The 19,976-nt window shown below is 41.4% G+C and overlaps 3 protein-coding genes across 4 annotated transcripts; all 3 read left to right on the top strand.

The window, feature by feature from the left end:
- The first annotated feature begins 1,618 nt into the window (after positions 1 to 1,618).
- LOC100548608 (arylamine N-acetyltransferase, pineal gland isozyme NAT-3) lies at positions 1,619 to 5,351 on the top strand. 2 transcript variants are annotated; one of them, XM_003209847.5, is made up of 2 exons: positions 1,619 to 1,767; positions 3,478 to 5,351. In XM_003209847.5, exon 2 carries the CDS (start codon positions 3,479 to 3,481, stop codon positions 4,349 to 4,351), a length of 873 nt encoding a protein of 290 aa, XP_003209895.1. In that variant the 5' UTR covers positions 1,619 to 1,767; position 3,478; the 3' UTR covers positions 4,352 to 5,351. The 2 variants fall into 2 exon arrangements, with proteins under 2 accessions (XP_003209895.1, XP_010716391.1); XM_010718089.3 differs by having other exon boundaries at positions 1,625 to 1,767; positions 3,475 to 5,351.
- On the top strand, positions 1,630 to 10,462 carry LOC100549991 (arylamine N-acetyltransferase, liver isozyme). Its single transcript, XM_003209856.4, has 3 exons — positions 1,630 to 1,767; positions 6,162 to 6,318; positions 9,433 to 10,462. The coding sequence occupies exon 3, from the start codon at positions 9,438 to 9,440 to the stop codon at positions 10,326 to 10,328; it is 891 nt and encodes a 296-aa protein (XP_003209904.1). The 5' UTR covers positions 1,630 to 1,767; positions 6,162 to 6,318; positions 9,433 to 9,437; the 3' UTR covers positions 10,329 to 10,462.
- A 186-nt stretch (positions 10,463 to 10,648) lies between these two features.
- Positions 10,649 to 16,535, top strand: LOC100548761 (arylamine N-acetyltransferase, pineal gland isozyme NAT-10). Its single transcript, XM_010718090.3, has 2 exons — positions 10,649 to 12,202; positions 14,557 to 16,535. Exon 2 carries the CDS (start codon positions 14,562 to 14,564, stop codon positions 15,432 to 15,434), a length of 873 nt encoding a protein of 290 aa, XP_010716392.1. The 5' UTR covers positions 10,649 to 12,202; positions 14,557 to 14,561; the 3' UTR covers positions 15,435 to 16,535.
- The last annotated feature ends 3,441 nt before the right edge of the window (positions 16,536 to 19,976 follow it).

Here is a 19,976-nt window from a genome sequence, read left to right on the forward strand (position 1 = left end):
ATAAATTAAATGCTGTCGGCAGTTTAAATGAATAAATAAATAAAAGCTATGTGCAATTACACTGATGTTCTTCTGGAAAATGCTCAATGAGCTTCAGATCCTGCCAAGTTTGGGAAATTGAGTTACGGGTCATCGCTACTCAAGTGCTCTGTGTGCACGTGGGCTGGGCTTTGCCCTCTGTCACTTTTGAGGATGGACTCAGGTGGGGCTTTATGGCATATCAGACTGCTACACAGCAGCAGTAATTGCATTTTATTGCCTTGCCAAGCCTGGAATGAAAAGCTAGAGCCGAAATGGAAAGTCTGTGGTTGGACTTCCTGGTCAAGAGGAACCTTATCTTACCTTTAGCCCTCTGAACTCCTTGGCAAGCAGGTAGGATGAGAACTCTTGGTTTTAAAGGTTTGAGGAGCAATGAGTCCGGGCAAGGATTGTGGCTGGGTCTGCTTGCACAATGCGGTGATGGAACCTTGGACTTATTCTTAGTATGGTTCCCCCAAGCACTACTGGTCTCCATGCTCCTATTTTGGCTGCTCTTTGTTGAAATGACATGTGAAAAGAGAATGGAATAGCCCAACAGCAAGCTCTACCTAGGAAATGTGAGGCTTCTCTTTTCATCAGGTTGCACATGACCAGAGGAGCCCAAGAAAGGCAGGTAACTTGCTACTTGAGCATCTCTCACCGGTTCTGTCTGGTCGGGTCAAACACTGGATGCTGATGGGATGATAAAGAGGCACATTTTGATATGGCAGTGGAGCTATGCTACCACAGGCATCTTGGGTCTGATTTATCATCTCTACCAATTATCACAATAAATCAAAGCTTGAACAAAATTTGCTAGTGATACTAAATGTGAAGGAGGGAATTAACACAGAATAATCCATCTGTATATATTGAGAATTAGTAAGTCCTAGCTTGGAAGAATGCAAGCAACATGTGTACAGAGAAAAGCAGTGTGAAGCACACTGAGAGGATGGAGTTCCTCACGTGTTTACACTTCATATTCACCACCACAGCATCCTTAGGTGCTAAACTGAGCTGAGATCAAAGCAGGCACACTGCTGGCCCAGCCTTATCCTGTGAAATTTCATTCTGTGAAATCTGCAGTAATAATATTAATAAATTAAAAAAATTAAAAAACAACAACAACAAAAAAACAACAAAAAAACCAGCAAACAAGCATATAAGTTAAAAAGGGTGAATTAAGCAAACACTAAAGTTAGGGTGTGTGTTGATTGAGGCAGGGGGTTACAGGTGCAGGACCCCATGCAGAAATCTTGCTGCTTTTCAGACAGAATGGATGCAAGGATTCTTTCCCATGTACCCAAAGAACCACTGAGCCAGTACTCAGGGTAAGCATGTATTACTCAGTGAGTTTGGCTACATATCGAAACAAAAAACCTCGTCCTTTTCTTCTTAGCCCAAGATTTGCTGCTGGCAGCATGAGACAAATGAAAATGTCAGGCAACCTCTGCTCTAATAAAGACCAGGTTTTGCATGTGGATCGAGTCAGTGCTGTCACTCTTTCTTGCTCACTACAGCTCTTGTGCTCCACCCTTTTCTTTTTTTTTTTCCCCTCCTCTTTCAGCTCTTGCAGTCTGACAGAGGCGGGTGGAAGCAAGTTGAGAGAAAGGACATTCCCCAGAAGGGAGCTGGACAGTCCTCGACCCCGTGCTAAGTAAAGGACAGCCAGCCACGCCACTTGCTTTTGCCTAAAATAAATCCCCCCAAGCCCCAGGAGATCCGTTTGCAGTTGAACTGATTTTCCAGGTAAGACCTTTATTTAACCCCTGAATTTAGGCAGCTGAACTCTTCCTAACCAGGAAGTGAGATACGTCTGAGAGCAGCAAACAGCCAGGTTGTGTAACAGCAGAGCGAGCAACGTGCAGCTGCTTACCAATGCCTCCTTTTGTGTCAGTGTAACAGATTATTTACGTGGTTATCAGTCTCCAACATTTGTTTGAGCATTTGTGCCATCTGACTTATTTCAGATTCAGCTATTGAAAGGGCCTTATAAGGAACCACAAGAAGCAGACAGGAAGACAGATAAACTCTTTAACGCCGATGTTTTCCCTTTTAGTTAATGTAAACATTTCACCTATTTGGGCAAAGTGAAGGAAAGGAAGAAAGAAAGGGGTGTGGGGAGAGAAGCTCAGTGCTGGTGATACCAGCTTAAAGCTCCCACTGCAAGAACTCTGCTTCTGCAAAACCCATCTCCAAATAATGCTGTAGTTGTGGTGTTCAGGACAAAAGCTTGGGAACAGGCCAGAGGCTAAACTAAGAGAAGAGTCAAAATAATAACTGGATGCTCTTAACCCAATGTTTGATAACTCAGGCCTGCTGGTTGAATTTCATATACCTGTCATGGTGTAATAGTGACAGATTTCTGAACATTTGTAGCCCTGGGAACACCCTCTGCTTCTCCCAGGACACTGCCAAATAGAAAGCTTGCGTTCTCATTGCTTTGCATGTATACTGAAACTATCTTTCCAAAACTCCCATACAATTTGCTGTGTGCTATTTTTCATCATATCGAGAACTTAACCCTGTTGCAACAGTTGGAGATTTTCTCATGGTTTTACTTTAGTAACCACACATGGATACCTGAGAGCATTTTGGGACCTCTCAGGTTCATGATCTGAAGAATGGTGCTCTGCACTCAGAGCCATCTGAGATGCAGTGGTGCCAGGCTGGGATATAGATACATGGCCACATTAGAATCCCATTTCTTGCCACCTTCACAGGAAGAGTGGCAGGGGGTCCTTAAGATGCTTTCTTCCCCTCTGCTCAGGAAAGGCAGTCTCCTGCTAAAATTTCTGCTTTGGATTGGATAGGGAGGGCAGTGCTCACAGCCCTAAGTAAGTACTCCTGGTTACATCTGCTGCCATCAGCACTGAGAGCAGATAGAGCAGATACGTCCTGCCTAAATAATGGAGACCACACTATGGCCAAGCAGACTAATTTCAGATGTTGAAGACAACACTCTGGATTGCATTGTGGGGAAGAAGGAGGAGGGGGGGAGGGGGAGGTCTGTTTTCTGTTTCTGCTTTGCCGAGTCAAACCATGTGTAAAGCAGTTCAGAGCTGGAGAGTTTCAGTTCCTATAATTTCTAGCAGGAAAACAGAGCTACTACTGTTTTTGTTCCTTCCTACAGAGATTTGTAGCTTTGCTGGGCAGGAACTCCCGGCTGAAATGTGCTTAGCACAGCTGGAGCTTCTCATCACAGCTGTAAAAGAAACAATTAAAAATAACATTTGTGCTCATCAGTAGTGCCCCATTGGCTTCCCCCAGTGCTAATACTTGCACTCAGCTGCCTTGGATAGGGCCATTTGTCAAACCCCATTCCTCTTCTGAGTGGGTTGTTCATAATGGGGCTGTTGTCAATATAATGGGGCTGTTGTCAATATAATGGATGAGGAAGATCCTTCCATTACTTCTGGCACAAACTGTGGTGTTTTTTCACCCTTCTCTCAAAAGCAGCATGGACATCAAGGAATATTTTGCCAGAATTTCTTACCGAGGCTCCCATGATAAACCAGACCTGGAAACCCTGACGGAAATATTCCAGCACCACATCCGAGCAGTTCCTTTTGAGAACCTCAGCATTCACTGTGGGGAAAGCATCGAGCTGGATCTAGCAGCCACTTACAACAAGATAGTGAGGAAGAAACGTGGGGGCTGGTGCATGGAGAACAACCACCTCTTATCTTGGGCCCTGAAAACCCTAGGGTACAACGTCGCCCTTCTGGGAGCAAAAGTTTATGTCCCAGAGCATGATGCGTATGCTGATGACATTGATCATCTGCTGCTAAAAGTGGTGCTTCATGACAAATCCTACATTGTGGATGGTGGTTTTGGGATGGCCTACCAGCTATGGCAGCCGATGGAGCTGATTTCAGGGAAGGACCAGCCTCAGACACCCGGCATCTTCCGCTTCCTAGAAGAGAATGGGACCTGGTACCTTGAGAAGGTGAAAAGGAAGCAGTATGTTCCCAACCACAGCAACACTGCTCCTCATAACGTGGACAAAGAAGTTTGCCGTCGAGTTTATCTCTTCACCCTCCAGCCACTAGACATCGAGGAGTTTAGAGCCAGAAATCTGCACCTGCAGACTGCCCCAGACTCACTTTTTGTTACAAAGTCCATCTGCAGCCTGCAGACAGCTGATGGAGTCCGGGCACTCGTTGGGTGGAAACTTACTGAGATAAAGTACAATTATAAGGATAACATGGATCTGGTGGAAATCAGAATTCTTGCAGATGAAGAAATGGAAAAAACATTGAAGGAGAAATTCAATATAATATTAGATAAGAAATTTGTACCCATCAATACAAGCAGGCTGTCTCTGTTTTAACTCACTGCCTGTATGCTAGCATTACTTCAATATGCTAGCATTACTTGCAATTCTCCCCCCTCTTCCTGACAAGAATCTAAAGGTTAATCTTTCTCTTTCCATTTACCCCAGCATAAGGCGGAACAGATTAGCATGAATCGGGAAAAGCAATTGATTTTCACAACTGTTCCTGCATCTCTCCTTGGTCTGGGTACAAATAATTTCTTCCTCACTCAATCAAATCACTCCCCTTCTGTTTGTGCTTAGCTGGCAACAGATGCTGCCCGTTCCCTGCTCCATTCATCTCTTAAAAGCTTTTCCCTCTAACCCAGAGCAGCAGGGCAGGGAGATGGAACAGTGTGTCCCTTTCCTTATTACTTAGCTCTACCACCTGGAGAAAATCACACCCACATCTTACATTAATGCCATACTATTTTTTGAAATGTAATAGACAGAAAAATAAAGACATCCAATGCCATTTGCTACAATAAGCCTGTCCTTTGTGCTCCTGCACCCCTCACACTTTCTCACACAGCATTTCTAACACTCACCGCAGGGGCTATTTGTGGCTTAAAACTGGTGATGAGAAATATTAGGAGACAATTCTGCCTTTTTTCAGACTTCTGTACCCTCAGCAACATAACCAAAGCTTTCAAACTGAAAGCACCTCCTGTGGACTGTGAGCACCCAGGAGAGGACTGCTGGAAATGCACCCTCCTCACACAAGACTGTCACTTCTATAACAAATATTACTGCTTGTCAGTTAGTTTTTCCAAAATGTATGTATTTGACTGCTTGTAATGATTCTAATTATATTGATAGAAGAAGAAATGATGAATCTTAATCAGATACCTAAAGGCTAAGGTTTTTACATGAGAAATTACAAAAACGTAATCACTTTGCCCTATGAGATGATGCTTGATGTCCCTTTATGTACAAATCACAAAGCATTACAACTATGCATTTACAATTAATAATGTAAGTCAATTACAATTAAATAAAAAACAACAAGAACTGTGAAGTATTCAGTCTGTTTGTTCCTCTTGTATTACAACCTCTAATCCCAAAGGAAAAAAAACAAACATTAATCACCACAACTACCCCGATTGTCTGCATGTGCTGATGTTTTGCAGCTAAGGCTGTTAGAAATGCAATAACTCACTGCCCCTCCGTTTTTATTACTTGTTTGTTAAGCAATGTGTGCAGCTTCCTGCAACTAGAAATTTACAGTTAGCAAAAGCAGCTCCTATTCTGCACCTTCCAAAGGCATTTCACAGAGACACAGCTAGCTCTCAAATGCATCCGTATATGTTTGATATAAGCATGCACACAAGGCTCCCCATATCCTATGGGGATATTAGATGTTAACCTCAAAGTAAATTGCAGAAGAAAAAGGGGATTGTCATAGGGCAGGAGTACCCTGTAATGCAGATGGTCAGCAGGAATCAGCCTGGAATCTACTGGGTTCACAACTGAGCAGAGTGGAAGCAGAAATGGAGGAGATGACCAGAGGAGGCTGCAGCTGGAAGGAAGCTGTGGCCTGGAAGCTCCTTGGCCTCTGCCTGGCTATTTCTCATGCTTTGGGTTGGTTTGTAGGCTCAGAGGAAAGGCTAAGGGGTTAAGCTCATTGCCCCAGAGATGCAGCATGTGAAGGGCAAACAATGACAGAGTTCTTTCAGCTGACTCAGCTCCAGAGGTCTGTGCCCTGGCTGCTACCTGCTGGCCCAGCTCAGCACTGCCAGCCCTGACGAATCACATGCAGTTGTGTTGGGAGGGGAAAAAAAGAGACTCCTCAGCTCAGATTTCACTCGTTTGCTTTTTTCCTTATCAGAGGCAAAGTCTTAAAGGCCTAGCAGGCTTCAGCAGCACCCCACTTAGGAAGGACAGTGCTTCCAGGCCTCGGAGGACTGACTGCCTGTGCACATCTGGCCTTGCTGCCTAACGGCCAGAGCCAGCCTAATCCTACTGCTGCCACCTCCTGTCTACAGGTCAGTGACTTGCTCGGCTTGGCTTAGAAGCTCTCAGTCCTAAATCACTTCCTGCAAGGATCCTGGACGTCAGTGTCACTGATGTATCAAATGTTGCACTCTTGCTTTGCTGCTTTGGCGTGGGTGCTCCAAAGACTGAAGCACAGGGGCGATGGGGATTGCAAATGGGGTGACAGCCACTTGCAAAAGATGCTCATGCTACCTGTAATGGATTGCTGCCTTGCATTCCTGGAGAACTTTTAGCCGTCAAGCAGTAATTTGGGAGGTTTAAGCCTACACAATATTATAAGCAATCTGGGGGAAAGCACCATGTTCTGGCTCTTCATATGCCACTTACCGCAGTTACTTGCATGGCAGGGCTCTCTGTGCTTATGCAAAAAATAAAATAAAATAAAATAAAAAAATCATATAGTAAGACCATCAGAACATACAATATTATAAAAAATGAAACTAATCTGCCTTCGTGTTCTGGTCCTGCTGGAGGAGAATGCTGTCCCTGCCAGGCAGCAAAAAGCAGCCTTGATCTTTAAGGGCAGCTCCCATTGCAAACATTCCTGGGAACTTAAGAGCTAGCCAGCCTGCAGCTCCTAGTGCAGAGGTAAGCACCCACATGTCTGAGATCTCACTTCTGCATGTAGCTATGGACAAGCCTTCTGCCACCCCTGTGCATCTGCAAACCACATGCTTTGCACTGCAGGCATATTAGTAAAGTGTGAATTACAGCCACCTGAGGATTGACAGCATGTGTAGCATTGCAAGGCCATTGTCAAAGTACAAAGATCAAGTGCTTGAAACGAACTCGTTTTATGCTGAGCCAGGGTGTATGAAAAAGCCAGCTCCTGTCCTGCAATTCAGCTTAAAATCAAATAAAATGTATAGGCATGTGCAAGAGGATCTTACCTTGGAAGTCTCTCTTGAATTCTAGTAGGGAAGGATCATTCTGATTTTGGATGCAAAGCATTCCCTGGGTGAGGGTTTGCACTGTTACAGCCCTGCTGTGGTGGGCAATGGTGCTGTGTAGATAAGGAGCTCTGCCTCCAGGAAGCTGTGAGAGCAAACAGCAGTTTACATGGCTGCTACCTGCCTACATTCACTAACAATGACTCTTTCATACTGCAGCCTTATCCTACATACATATTTCAGTAGCAGTAGATACCTGTCTCTATTACACAGTTGTTAAACTAATGAGGTTCTGAGCTGAGGAAGCTGTGGCACAAGCTTTTGCTACAAGCTCCCCAGGCCCCTGCTGCCTGTGCCCCATGGAGGTTCCCAAAGGCTCATACACCACAGGGATCTTAACTCTGGAGATGGGCTGCAGGGAGACCTCCAAGGCTCTGGGTCACAACAGGGATGGATGAGCACTTACTTGAAAGCCACTGCCAACTTTCTGAGATTCACCAGGCTAAGGGACTCACTTGGCTCCTCCTGGGCACAAAGGTGCAGCTTGACACCATCATAAGAATGAGATGCTTCTATCTGGCTATGCAGAATTGCTAAAAATGAGAGTAGAGAGAAAAATGAGGCAGAAAACCACAGGGTGGGCTTCGCAGCATGCATGTCTGCATCTATTTGGTGGCATGGCTCTGTACAATCAGTGTTTCCTAGGAGATTCTGCCAGAGATGAGTGCTCTTGTCCTAAAAAGAGATGAAAAAAAAGAACACATAAAATGCAGTATCAAATACACTTTTTTTCATGTAGCCTCTTTGGGTCCTTCTGAAGCTAAAATGTTTATTTCTTATTCCCTTAATGTCATAGTACTCTGTTTTATCATATTTTCCTGTATCACACAGTCTGAATCTTGGTACTAGCACAAATACAACTAAGTGTGTTATGTTGATGGCTTTAAAGCTGGAGCTAAGGTCTAGAGACAAGGTCATCTGACACACTCACCTTCCAGGACAAGGGCATTTTCATTTATGTGTTCAAGGTGGGATTTTCAAAAGCTCCCTGCATTATCAGAAATTGGATCTAGCTGCTGATCACTTCTAGGAGACCAGGTGGACCAAAACTGAGAATAGTTGCTGGGAGATGATCTCTCCCATGTCATCTGTGTCAAAGGATTGTTACAAAATCTTCCCAGGGAATGTATGAGTGATTTCAAGGAGGAAAAAAAAAAAATCTTCAGACCTTTTTGGAACTCCATGCAGTCCTTAGCAGATTATAAATCATTCTGGGGAAAAAAACCACAAACATATTTGGAATGGAAAAAAAGCCAAACGAAATCTAAATTAAAGGCAAAACAAATCCCTACAGACACCAAATCAGTCAGTGGATTAAAAGTGTTATAGGGAACCTTTTGCATCTCTGCTCTTTCCGCTAATGAAAAGAAAGGGGATGAGAGAACGAAGACACAAAATACATGCAACAATTTCAGCTGAATTCTTTGGTTTGTAAAAGATAGCAGAAGAAACCAAAAGCCACTGGATGCGTCTTGAAGGTGTTTGAAATAATTATCAGCTCCTGGCTATTGGGTTAGAAAAATTAACAATCCCTTCTTTTTAACAGACAGAGTCAAAGCTCTGTCCGAACTCCACAGGAAAACTAAAGAAATTAAGAAAACAACAATTTACTTCAAATGGAAGCTTGTCTGAAATAGTGACACACTGAGAAGTTAATCCTGGTTAGCTGAAGCCATGAATGTAAAAGTTCCCTGTTAAATTATCTGTGTGATAAAGAATTACTTAACTGTTACAGTAAAAGCAGTAGTAAAACACTGCTGTGACTTAAGCTAGTCTAGGCTAACAGCTTGTTTGCAAACCTCATTTGCCAGTTTCCTAAAATTTTTGTCACGTGGGCATTCATCTGGGGCCAAAGATTCTGTCATGCCATGTGCTGTGCTTTCCTGTAGCAGAGACACCCAGCTGTGCTGAAAACAATTTCTGAGAGATAAAGCTTTAGTGTTACCTGCTCCCGTTCTTGTCTCTTTAAGAAATATAGACGATAGAAGCAGCTCTAGCCTGTATTCATCTCCTACCAAAGGCACAGGTGTCTTTCAAATCTTCAGTGAAACAGCCTCAGATACATTTGCAGGCTGGTTAACCTGTGCTACAGAAATAGGAGGGAAGCCCCTGAGAGCTGCACAACAGTAACTGGCTATTTTCCTGCTCACACAGGTAAAATGAACATTCAAGAGTATTTCTCAAGAATTTCTTTTGATGGCTCCCATAAGGATGCAGACTTGCAAACCTTAACAGCCATCTTCCAGTGTCACATCCAGGCGATTCCTTTTGAAAACCTCAGCATGCACTGCGGAGAGACCATTGACCTGGATTTGCAATCTACTTACGATAAAATAGTGAAAAAGAAACGTGGTGGATGGTGCATGGAAACAAACTACCTTTTATTTTGGGCTTTGAAAGAAATGGGGTATGAAGTCTGTGTGCTTGGAGGAAACAGTTATGACCCAGCAAAGAGGGCATACATTGATCAAATAAATCACATCCTACTGAAAGTTGTGATCAAGGGAAGTTCCTACATAGTAGATGCTGGTTTTGGTGGTGGTCCCTACCAAACATGGCTGCCAATGTTGCTGATTTCTGGGAAGGATCAACCCCAGATTCCTGGCATCTTCCGCTTCACAGAAGACAATGGCATCTGGTACTTGGAGAAAGTCAAGAGGAAACATTATGTTCCAGAGGGAAGTGTTCCTCTCTCTGATACTCCAGAAATGGGCAATATCAGAAAACTATATTCATTCACTCTTGAGCCAAAACATATAGATGACTTCCAGGAGCTAAACACATACCTACAAGTGTCTCCGGATACCATACTTCAGAAGAAGTCAATCTGCAGCCTCCAGACCACTGAAGGGTTTTATGCCTTAGTTGGATGGACCTTCTCTGAGATGAAGTACAAGTACAAGGAGGACACAGACCTGCTGCAGACCACAACCCTCACAGATGAAGAGATCGCTAAGACACTGAAAGAAAAATTCAACATAGTGTTAGAGAACAAATTGATACCAGTAAATGTTCGTGGCTTGCCACCTAATCTAGTGGATTCCATATAATTCACAGCACAGCTAAATGAGTCTTTAAATATCCAATATTGAAACTTCTGAAACTAACATTAATAGCATGTATTCTAAAAATTCAGCTAATTAGATAAACAGAAAGCTTGGTAAATTCAAGTATATTGTTAGTTAACTGCCCATACTCATTTTGTATTTTTTCTTACACTTCTCCTTTAGAAACTAAAATATCTTAGTTCCTTTAATCTTCTCATGTGGAAACTGTATTCTGTCTCCCTTAAATTTTGTTCCAACTCTCTGTATCTCATTTGCTGCTGCTGCTGCAGCAGAAAAAAAAAAAAAAAATCTTAAGCATAAAATGAGACCAGAATTATCTAGAAGAAAAAGCTGTATTACCATTTTACACAGAAGATCTGTAATGCTGTAATGTTTTTTGGTATTATTTCCAATCTCCTTCTCAACACATTTTTTGCAAATTATTCAGTTCTTTTAATGGTCTGAAACAGAGACTTGGGCTGGACTTGGCCATAAAAAATTTCATAAAGAAAAAAGGAAAGGTTAAGACTTCCTCAAAACAACCCACTATTAGGTGCTGATTAGTTGCTGATGAAGTGAGTTGAGAAACTCATGTCCTATTCCCTTACCAGATATTGGCTTGAAATGAGCTACTCATGTAAGGGAACTTAAAAAAAACAAACAGAAAACCCCTCCAAACTGTTCAATTCTGTGCGTTCAATTTTAGCTCCTTTCAGAACGATTTTTCTGAAATTGAAATATCAATAGGAGCTGAGACTCTTCAATAGTTCTTGAGAAAAATCAGACTTCTGGTATCTGAAATTGAAGCAATCAATATTAGATCAACCTTTGAAAAATATAATATAAACATTTGGGGCCTCGCTTTCCTCTGACATCACACAGGCACAACAATAAGCTGTGCTGCTGTTTATTATCAGTAGCATTCTGCACAAAAGTCACAATAAAGACAAGATCCTGGAAAAGTGAAGAACTCTGGGAAGTTAAGACATGCTAGCAGTGTATTTTCACAGCACGTTGGATGCAACATGGCGGCCTTTTACCTTTCTGATGCTGAGTTTCATGGCAGGTGCTGAACACGATGAGAGTGACATAAGAGCAGTGGTCCTCAGCAGTGTGTGCCTAAAGCTCAGGTACAGCTCCCAGATACAGCTTGACATGGTTTTCATCTTCCCAAGAAGGATCACCATCTTCCCACTTCCGTCAAATGAAGGAGACAGGCTGGACAAGGAGTGAATCACAGCTATATAACATCACGAAGATACAGACAGCCAGTTTTGGGAGAGGAAGTGCATTACTTCGTTCTCATGCAACGTTGTGCCAATAAATGTCATGGTATTTATTACAGCTCCCAAGTAACTACCTGCTGCAGTGGAAGCTTTGAAGGGATCAAGAAGGTTCTGTGTGTGCAAAGGTGGATCATTTCGTACATCCATGGAGCACGGGAAAACACAGCCCGCAACACCTCAGCAACTCCTTGCACCAGAAGGAAGCATATGACTATCCTCCTCCACAAATTGCTCCTTTGCCAAGTAATAATAATGCAATTATAAAAAAATTACAGAACCATTTGTGAATATCTACTGAAATTACGTTACATGGAGAACAAGTTCAGGCTGGTCTTAACCAGCAGAAAACATAAACATCTACTAATGGAGAAGAAACAAAGTTTAATTTGCTCATGGATCAGTGAAGTCCAAACATGTGCATTCATTTTTGGTGGACTCTGCCCTTTCTTGGCACTTAAGATTCAGGAGTGAGGGACTGCAGAGCTTAAAGAAGAAGGCAGCCCCCACAACTTGTATCCACTGCTGGCTCTCCAGGCTGCTGCCCCAGCAATAAGAAATTGCAAACATCAACAAAGAAGGTTATTTTAAGAGGTAAGCTAATTTTCTCAAAACTAACAAACCAACCAAATAAATGGCTTCTTTATGATGGTAAAAGTCATCGGGACCCACATAAGCAAAATTCTCCTTAGCATAAATATTTTTAAAAAGTAGAGCTAAAATAATGGCTTCTTAAAGAGGGCAAAATGATAATGTAATCTCAAATCTTCTGCCTTGCTGCTCTTCAGGAGGAATTCACATGTCTACAAGAGAAACTTCAGCCAGAGCAGTAGATATAAACTCAGAACGACAATCTTTTCTTAAAAGTTAACTCTTTCAGATTTTTAATTACATTGAAGAACGTTGCACATACAAAGGGAGAAAAAGGCCATTTAATAACCAGTAGATCCTGCTTTTTGAAAATAAAATTAAAGTTCTTAAAAAAAAAAAAAAGTTAAAGTGAAATTACAGGCTGTGTTTCGCCTACCTCAGAAAGCCTGTGTGCTGGTATGTTAAGATAAAAGTAGGCAGATATATATATGTTTTAACAGTGAAATTGCTGATAACGTGCATAATCCTAGTAAGGTGTATTTTTGCTTGAATACCTTCATTTGCACATTTAGAAGTAGTCCTTGAAAGTTTTCTTGCTTGCATTTGTAGGATTACCTTTTTAAAATCTAGGTTTTTATCTCCTATGGTTAAGATCTAACATAGATCAACATAGTATTAGGGGACTGCAGAGAGAAATTACCAGTATTACAAACTCAAGAACCAACTTCATGCTGGTGTGATCTACTTAGCATTTAATCTGACTAGGTAGGATCAGATAGACTTGGATTCTGCAAGTCAAAAGAATAAAGTGCCAGAACTTTGTGTTCTACTGAACAAACATTACACTAGAATATCCTCCAGCAATACACTTACATTATCACTGGAAGTTAAATTCCCTTCTGTAGAAGATAACATGCAGCTTTTGATGAGGCTCTCCATTCACTTTGGACAGCTGCTTCTATAACATCCATATGCACATCATAAACCTGTCACTGAAAATCACCTTGAGAAATTCTAGCATGCAGTAAACATTCAGTGGTTCACTGCAGCATTTATCTGAATACAATAGACTTCCCAAGTCACTAATATTAAGTGTCTAAACCTCAGCTTTCTGCATTCACAAAAGATTTCCAACTAGCTTTGCAGGCTGTCAAGAAGCTAAATATTTGCACTAACTCTAGACTGCTGAAATGCTTAGGATTTTCTTTGTAACGGTTCAAGCCTTCAAAACCTTTTATCTCCAGCTCCATGTCCAAGCAGACAATCTACAGTATTTTTTACAAACAGTATCTCACCAGACACCTACAGCCCATGAAGATGGCCAGCAGATTACAATGGGCCATTGTGAAAGCCAGATTGGTGTGCATGACTTTTTATGGCATTAGAAGGCAGAAATTATGTTGTATAGCTCCTCATCCAGCAGACTAGCTCATGAAGAGTCCTATGAAGCCAGGCCAGGAGGTGGGATCAGCTAGAGATAGGACAGACAAAGTATATGCTGAACATAATGCTGTTATGCCTCCTTTGGCAAAAATAAATCAAGTTTTTGGAAAAGCCATGTCTAGAGAGCTTTAAGCCACTCACTGCCCACTTTCAAAGCACCTTGTGGGGCACAGCAAGGACCAGAGATATGCTCTTTGTATTTCAGGTCAGTCGCCTCCATTCAGGTTCATTATTCCTACACCAAAATGAGTTTGTGCAACACTCAGAGCAGACAAGAGACTCAGTGGTCTGTGTCTCTTGAAAAGGTCAAGAGTTTTTTTCCGGATACAATTACCTGAATAAAACTTGACACTTTACAAAATGTGCAGGGAGTATCATTTTCACTTTTTGTAAGTGGTGAAAAGAGACACCTAGAGAATGAGCCATTCGTTTTTTGATCACAGAGTAGTGGCAGGCTCATGAAAAGAACATGTGAATCCTGGCTCAAATTATTTGCCCTCCAACTGTCAGACAACACTGCTTCCCCCACTGACACTCATTTCATTCAGCAGTTAGACTATTTTTCATGAAACATACTGAACACTCCCTAGTGTGATCTTGCATTTCTTCTTAACCCTGCCCTTACAATGCAAGGACATCAAATCCCCATTTTGCAGGCATTGCGTATCAAGCTGCCATTGCATCAGTTGTTTGCCATAGGGATGTCTCCAGGACAAAAAATAAACCCCTGCATGCACTGCTCTTCGGAACTCTGGGAACTGTTTGATGTGAATACTTGTTACCTTTAAAAATTGCTCTGATGAGGTTCAGTAGATTAATGCATCTTTGCAGGCAGCAGCCTGGGCAGTTCTTCACAGCATCATAAATCATTGATGTAAAGAAACAAAACTAAAACACATTTCCTTCCTTCACAGGAGACATGAATCTTGAAGAGTATTTTGCAAGAACTGGGTATAAAGGTTCCCTTGAAAATCAAGACTTGGAAACCTTAACTGATATATTCCAGCACCACATCCGTGCTGTTCCATTTGAAAACCTCAGCATCCATTGTGGGGAGAAAATTACTTTGGAGCTGGAGCATGTTTATAACAAAATTGTGCACAAGAAGCGTGGTGGTTGGTGCATGGAAAATAACCAGCTGTTAGGTTGGGTCCTGAAATGTCTGGGATATGACACCAGCTTTTTGGGAGCATACGTGTTCAACCCACATGAAAACGCATATGCCACCATCATGACCCATCTCCTAGTGAAGGTAGTTATTGAGGGAAAAGCCTACATTGTTGATGCAGGCTTTGGTGTATCCTACCAAATGTGGCAACCAATGGAGCTTGTATCAGGGAAAGACCAGCCCCAGGCTCCTGGTATCTTTCGTTTCACAGAAAAGAATGCCATCTGGTACCTCGAGAAAATGAGAAGGAAACAATATATCCCCAACCAAAATTTCTCTAATTCTGATCTTCTAGAGAAAAAAGACTGTCGGAAAGTGTATATGTTCAGTCTGGAACCACGGACAGTGGAAGATTTCTGCTTTCAGTGCACGTACCTTCAGACGTCTCCAGATTCCCTCTTTACAAAGAAGTCCATCTGCACCCTTCAGACCACTGATGGCTTTCGAGCGCTCATTGGGTGGACGCTCACTGAGACCAAATACAATTACAAGGAAAACATGGATCTGGTAGAATTTATAACCCTTAAGGATGAAGAGGTGGAGAAGACACTGAAAGATAAATTCAACATCACCCTAGAGAGAAAGCTTGTCCCAATTAACATCAAAGGATTTTATACAATCTAGATGACTGGAAAAACCCATGGTAATGCTACACACATACAGTGCTTTCCACGTCTGTGCAATCACTACTGCAAGATTATGGGATTCCCTTGCAGGTGACTGAAGGAAAAATACATTAATACCAGATTAAAGTGAATTTCACTCTGGAGAAAGGAGAAAAAACAGGGATTTAAGACTCATCTGCCAGGTAGATAGAATTATTTTCTGTGAGACGACTGCGGTTCAGTTTTTTGGCACAAATGTAGAGACTGATTTGAATCTGGTTATAAACTTGGGTAAGAAATATCTCAGAGTAATTTTGGAGTGCCTATAGCACATAAATTGGAGTAAGGATTATTAATTGTGATATGCTGCCAACACATTTTCTACGGCCGTTATAGGAAAAAAGTCATCTGTGAGCTTTTAGAAAATGAAGTATACATTTAAAACTTCATTTTTCACAAGATCTAACCACTCACTGCTCATCTCATTACCTTTAATATAGGTTGAACAATATTGTCATCTTTGAAAGGAACATTAGGAGGTATAATTCCTTCACCATCATCCTTAGATGAAAACACAGTACAAAATGAAAATTATCATCATGTGCATCCCTTCTGTCATTACTGCAGTAAACTGCCCAAGGTAATTTTTGGTATGTAGGTATTTTTCCTTTGATGCAAATTGTATATACTGAAGCATTATTGTATCTGATGGGTTCTAAGGAGATACCTACAAGCTTTGCTTCTGATAAATAATCATCCTGTAACTGGTTGAGTGGTGCTTAAATGTCTCAACTAGCTTAGATTTACTTCTACCTCAAATGGGGTATAGAAATTTCATATTTTCAGTATTGCAAATTATTTGTATAAGAGCAGTAGAACAATAAAGCTAACCCTGCTATAGCCTTAAATCTACACTGCTTTTTGTGTACTGCAAATATGGGAGTCCACATGCTATCCCGAATGACTAATGCTTAGCATAAGATCTCTAGTGTGACAAGTTAGTTTCATCATCTGTATTCAGTTGAAAAAAAAAATAAAACAAACCACCATGGAGCCAACCAAATATGAAGAAACTCTTTTCCTTAAAGTATTTAACAATTGCATTTCCCCATTAAAATTTTTTTTAAAAAAAGTTTCCCCCATCATGCTTTTCTGCAAAACACCTGACAAAGAAAACCACTGAAAAAGCAAAAATGCTCTCAAAAATGCTCCATGAGATCAGCAGCAATACTGGAAAATACCCTTTTCCTCCTTTACATGATAATAAAGGAAAACAAAAACATGAAGAGTTGCTGTCTTGCATGCACCATTAGTTAAGTAAATGAGGTCCGCACAATCGTGCTGTTGATCTGCTGGTCAACCCTGCCCACCACAGATTTCTTGAACCAAATAGGCCAATATCAAAATTTGACAGCGTGCTGGAGATGGTAAGTTGTGAGAGGCTCCTGTAAAGAGCTTGCAAGTTGAAGAGAAGATCCCCTACCACGTCCTGTGCTGGCTCCTCCCTGTCCATTGGCCATGGTGGCAGTTCTGCCTGCTCAGAGACAGAGAACTAAGGACCAAGCAGGAAGCAAATGGAGACACTGAAAGATCTTACTGAGGTGGGAACGCTTTTTCTATGAACTAAAGACTTTGTTCTGTAATTTGTGTTCTTACTACTACATCATACTAAGGTCTCATTAAGGGTTTTTACCCCTTTCTAAGTGATTGATCACAAGCTGTTCCTCAAGACCCCAAGGAACATTCTGATTTTCAGAACACTTACCATCTCCATTTTGGCTGACAGAAAATCCCATCTGCATTCAACCCAGGTCACCAAACCATATTCCTCTATGCAGTGAACTACAGCTGTTCTCTGGTGCTGCTGCCTCTTGTCTTGAGGGCAACCATTTACAGGCTAGTTATTCTGCCTCTGTATTTCTCTAGAGATGTTCCTGCTATTGCTCCCAGGTAATTGCTCAGGTTGTGATGTGCAAGGCATCCTCAAGCTGAGCACTACAGACTCATACTTTAACCATGTCTGTAAAGATGAGATTCGATACAGGTACTCCTTTCAAGTATTATGTTCTTAAGATTTATGGGGTGGGCAATGACTGAAGCTTCAGCCCTTTCTCTGACTCCACCTGTTGATAACAACTCTCTGAGATGGGTTTTTCCTTTCCACGTGACAAGTATAACCAGGTCCTCATCATGCTGCATCAAATCACATAAAGAAAAGTCAACACATACAGGAACAGCTCTACAGTTTAACTAAAGCTCCTGATAAGCTGATGAAAAGTCTGAAGTTATTCAGGTGTGAATGTCAGACTCAAAATGTCTTAAAGGTCTGGGATGAGAATGGTGTAAAAACAAATAAAACCAAACAAACCCAGAGGCCTCCTGCTGCAGTTTTACTAGCAAGGAATTATTATAGAAGACAGATACTCTCCTAGACCAAAAAGAAAAAAAAAACAACAAACCAGTAATTAAAGCATCAGCTCTCAGAGAAGCTTGCATTCACATGCAGTAGTGAAACACAGAATCACACAGCTGCAAGACACTTTGACATCCTTTGCCATTGCTATACCTTATTAACAATCTCTCTTTAAGAAAGGTTTGATGAGAGCCGAAGCTATTGTGCAGTTTTAGTTGCAGATTGTTGTTCAAATGAAGCAGAACAAACGTGTAGAACCCCCCACTTTTATAATTCCAAGTAAAATTTACAAGTATAGCATTCCAATTAACAGAAAGATTAGACAATTTCTTTTTAAGTCTGAATTCTGGAGCAGCTCCCAGAATCCCAGCCCAGCTGCCCATTACACACACACAATGCCCAATGGCAATGACAGCCATCCACAATTGTATAATTGTATAATGGAGAATCTTATTAGAAAACAAGACACACAACGGAAGAAACACCGTTCAAACTCCATGGCACCACTGCCCATCCTCCTCCCTCTCCAAAGAGTCAAAGTTTAAGCAGCTCATGCATTACTAAAGTGAAGATTCAGGATGTCTCACTGCAGTTGCACTTCGGTCCAGTAGTTTTTAAGATCCAATTTTAAGCAGAATAAAAATAGCAAAAGAAGAAGCGTGAGCAATAAAGATGAAGTTGTTCAATTCTCACATTTCCAACACTGGCTGTCAAAAAGGGGGACAAAAATTCCACCTGTCAAGAAGTATGTTTAAACTTAACACAGTGAGCTGTCAGTAGGCATGAACTACAACACACTTTGTTTGTTCACCCTAATAGGTACCTTAGTACAACAGGCACAAACACTTCTCATGTCTGGTAACTCTCTCTGAATTCTGCTTTTTTTTTTTTTTTTTTTTGGAACAAAAATACTACTTATCCCAACTTCTTTTAGATCTCAAAGATCTCTACTTTTCATTTGGAAAACATGACCACGTGGGTTTTAAATTCTACAGCTTAGAAAGATGTTCATGAAAATGGATCTGCATTTGAGACCGTTTCAGAGCCAAGAAAGTTTGAATTAATATAGGTTTGCAGTATGAATATTTCACTGCTACACTTACAGCTCTGTCAAGAATAATTCAAATAGGAATTTCATACAGCACAATGTTTCTACCTTGGCTACAAAACTAGAGGTCTGATTTAAAAAAAAAAAACCACACACATTTATATTTATAAAGATGGAAATACAGATGGGTATTTCTGAGGATCCTATCATAATTCTAAATGCCTGCTGGTAACTTTGGACACACAGGCACCTTTAGAAAGTAAGAACTGGGAAGATTTTGAATTCTGCCTCATTTGTAGTAACGTACCATGAATCTTAACACTGCACTTTACAAACTCCTCATGGATAAGATCTGATTGTGCTAAAACTGAGTAGTTGGTCATACTACAGCATTTCAGTAGCTCACCGACCCACCAGCTAAACATGAACAAAGCACCCAGATCTGAAGACAGTAAACCAAGACCTGACATATTACAGTCTTCACAGTTGGTGTTAGGCATTTTCAGGAAACAAATGAAGCACCCTTCCTCCCTTTTAAACTCCCAAACCATGGATTTTCTTGAAGCTGATGAGAGTTCACTCTGCACAAACACACACCTTGCCACTCAAACTCCCAGCCATTCACCAGGACACGACTTGAAATTAAGGACCCATGTATGGCAGGATACACTTCAGCTGCACAAAATTACCCTTCATCAGACTGAACAGAATTGTGCAGTGCAACAGAACACACTGCATATGGACTCGACCAAGCAAGACTTCACAAAATGCTTACCTGAGCCACAGGTAGTTACCAAAATTACCCCAGAACTCCCCTACACAATGTCACTGAAAACTCCACTTTCCCTTAGGGAAGGGCAGTTGTGGGAACATGGCTGCTGGTGGTTCAAAGACGACACCTCCCTCAACTATCCAGCACAGTCATGTAGAAATTCTCTATTGAAGAAACGTATTCTCATAGGGGGGAATCATTTTCCTACTAATAAGCAAGAAAGAATAATAGGATACATTCTGAGTTTTTCTTGTGATGACCAACAATAAATCATTTCTTAGCGCAGGTCGTATCTTCCGTGGGAAGAAAAATGTCTTGCCATCATTAA

Source organism: Meleagris gallopavo, chromosome 13 (assembly GCF_905368555.1).
Source record: "Meleagris gallopavo chromosome 13, MGAL_WU_HG_1.1, whole genome shotgun sequence".
Classification (NCBI taxonomy): domain Eukaryota; kingdom Metazoa; phylum Chordata; class Aves; order Galliformes; family Phasianidae; genus Meleagris; species Meleagris gallopavo.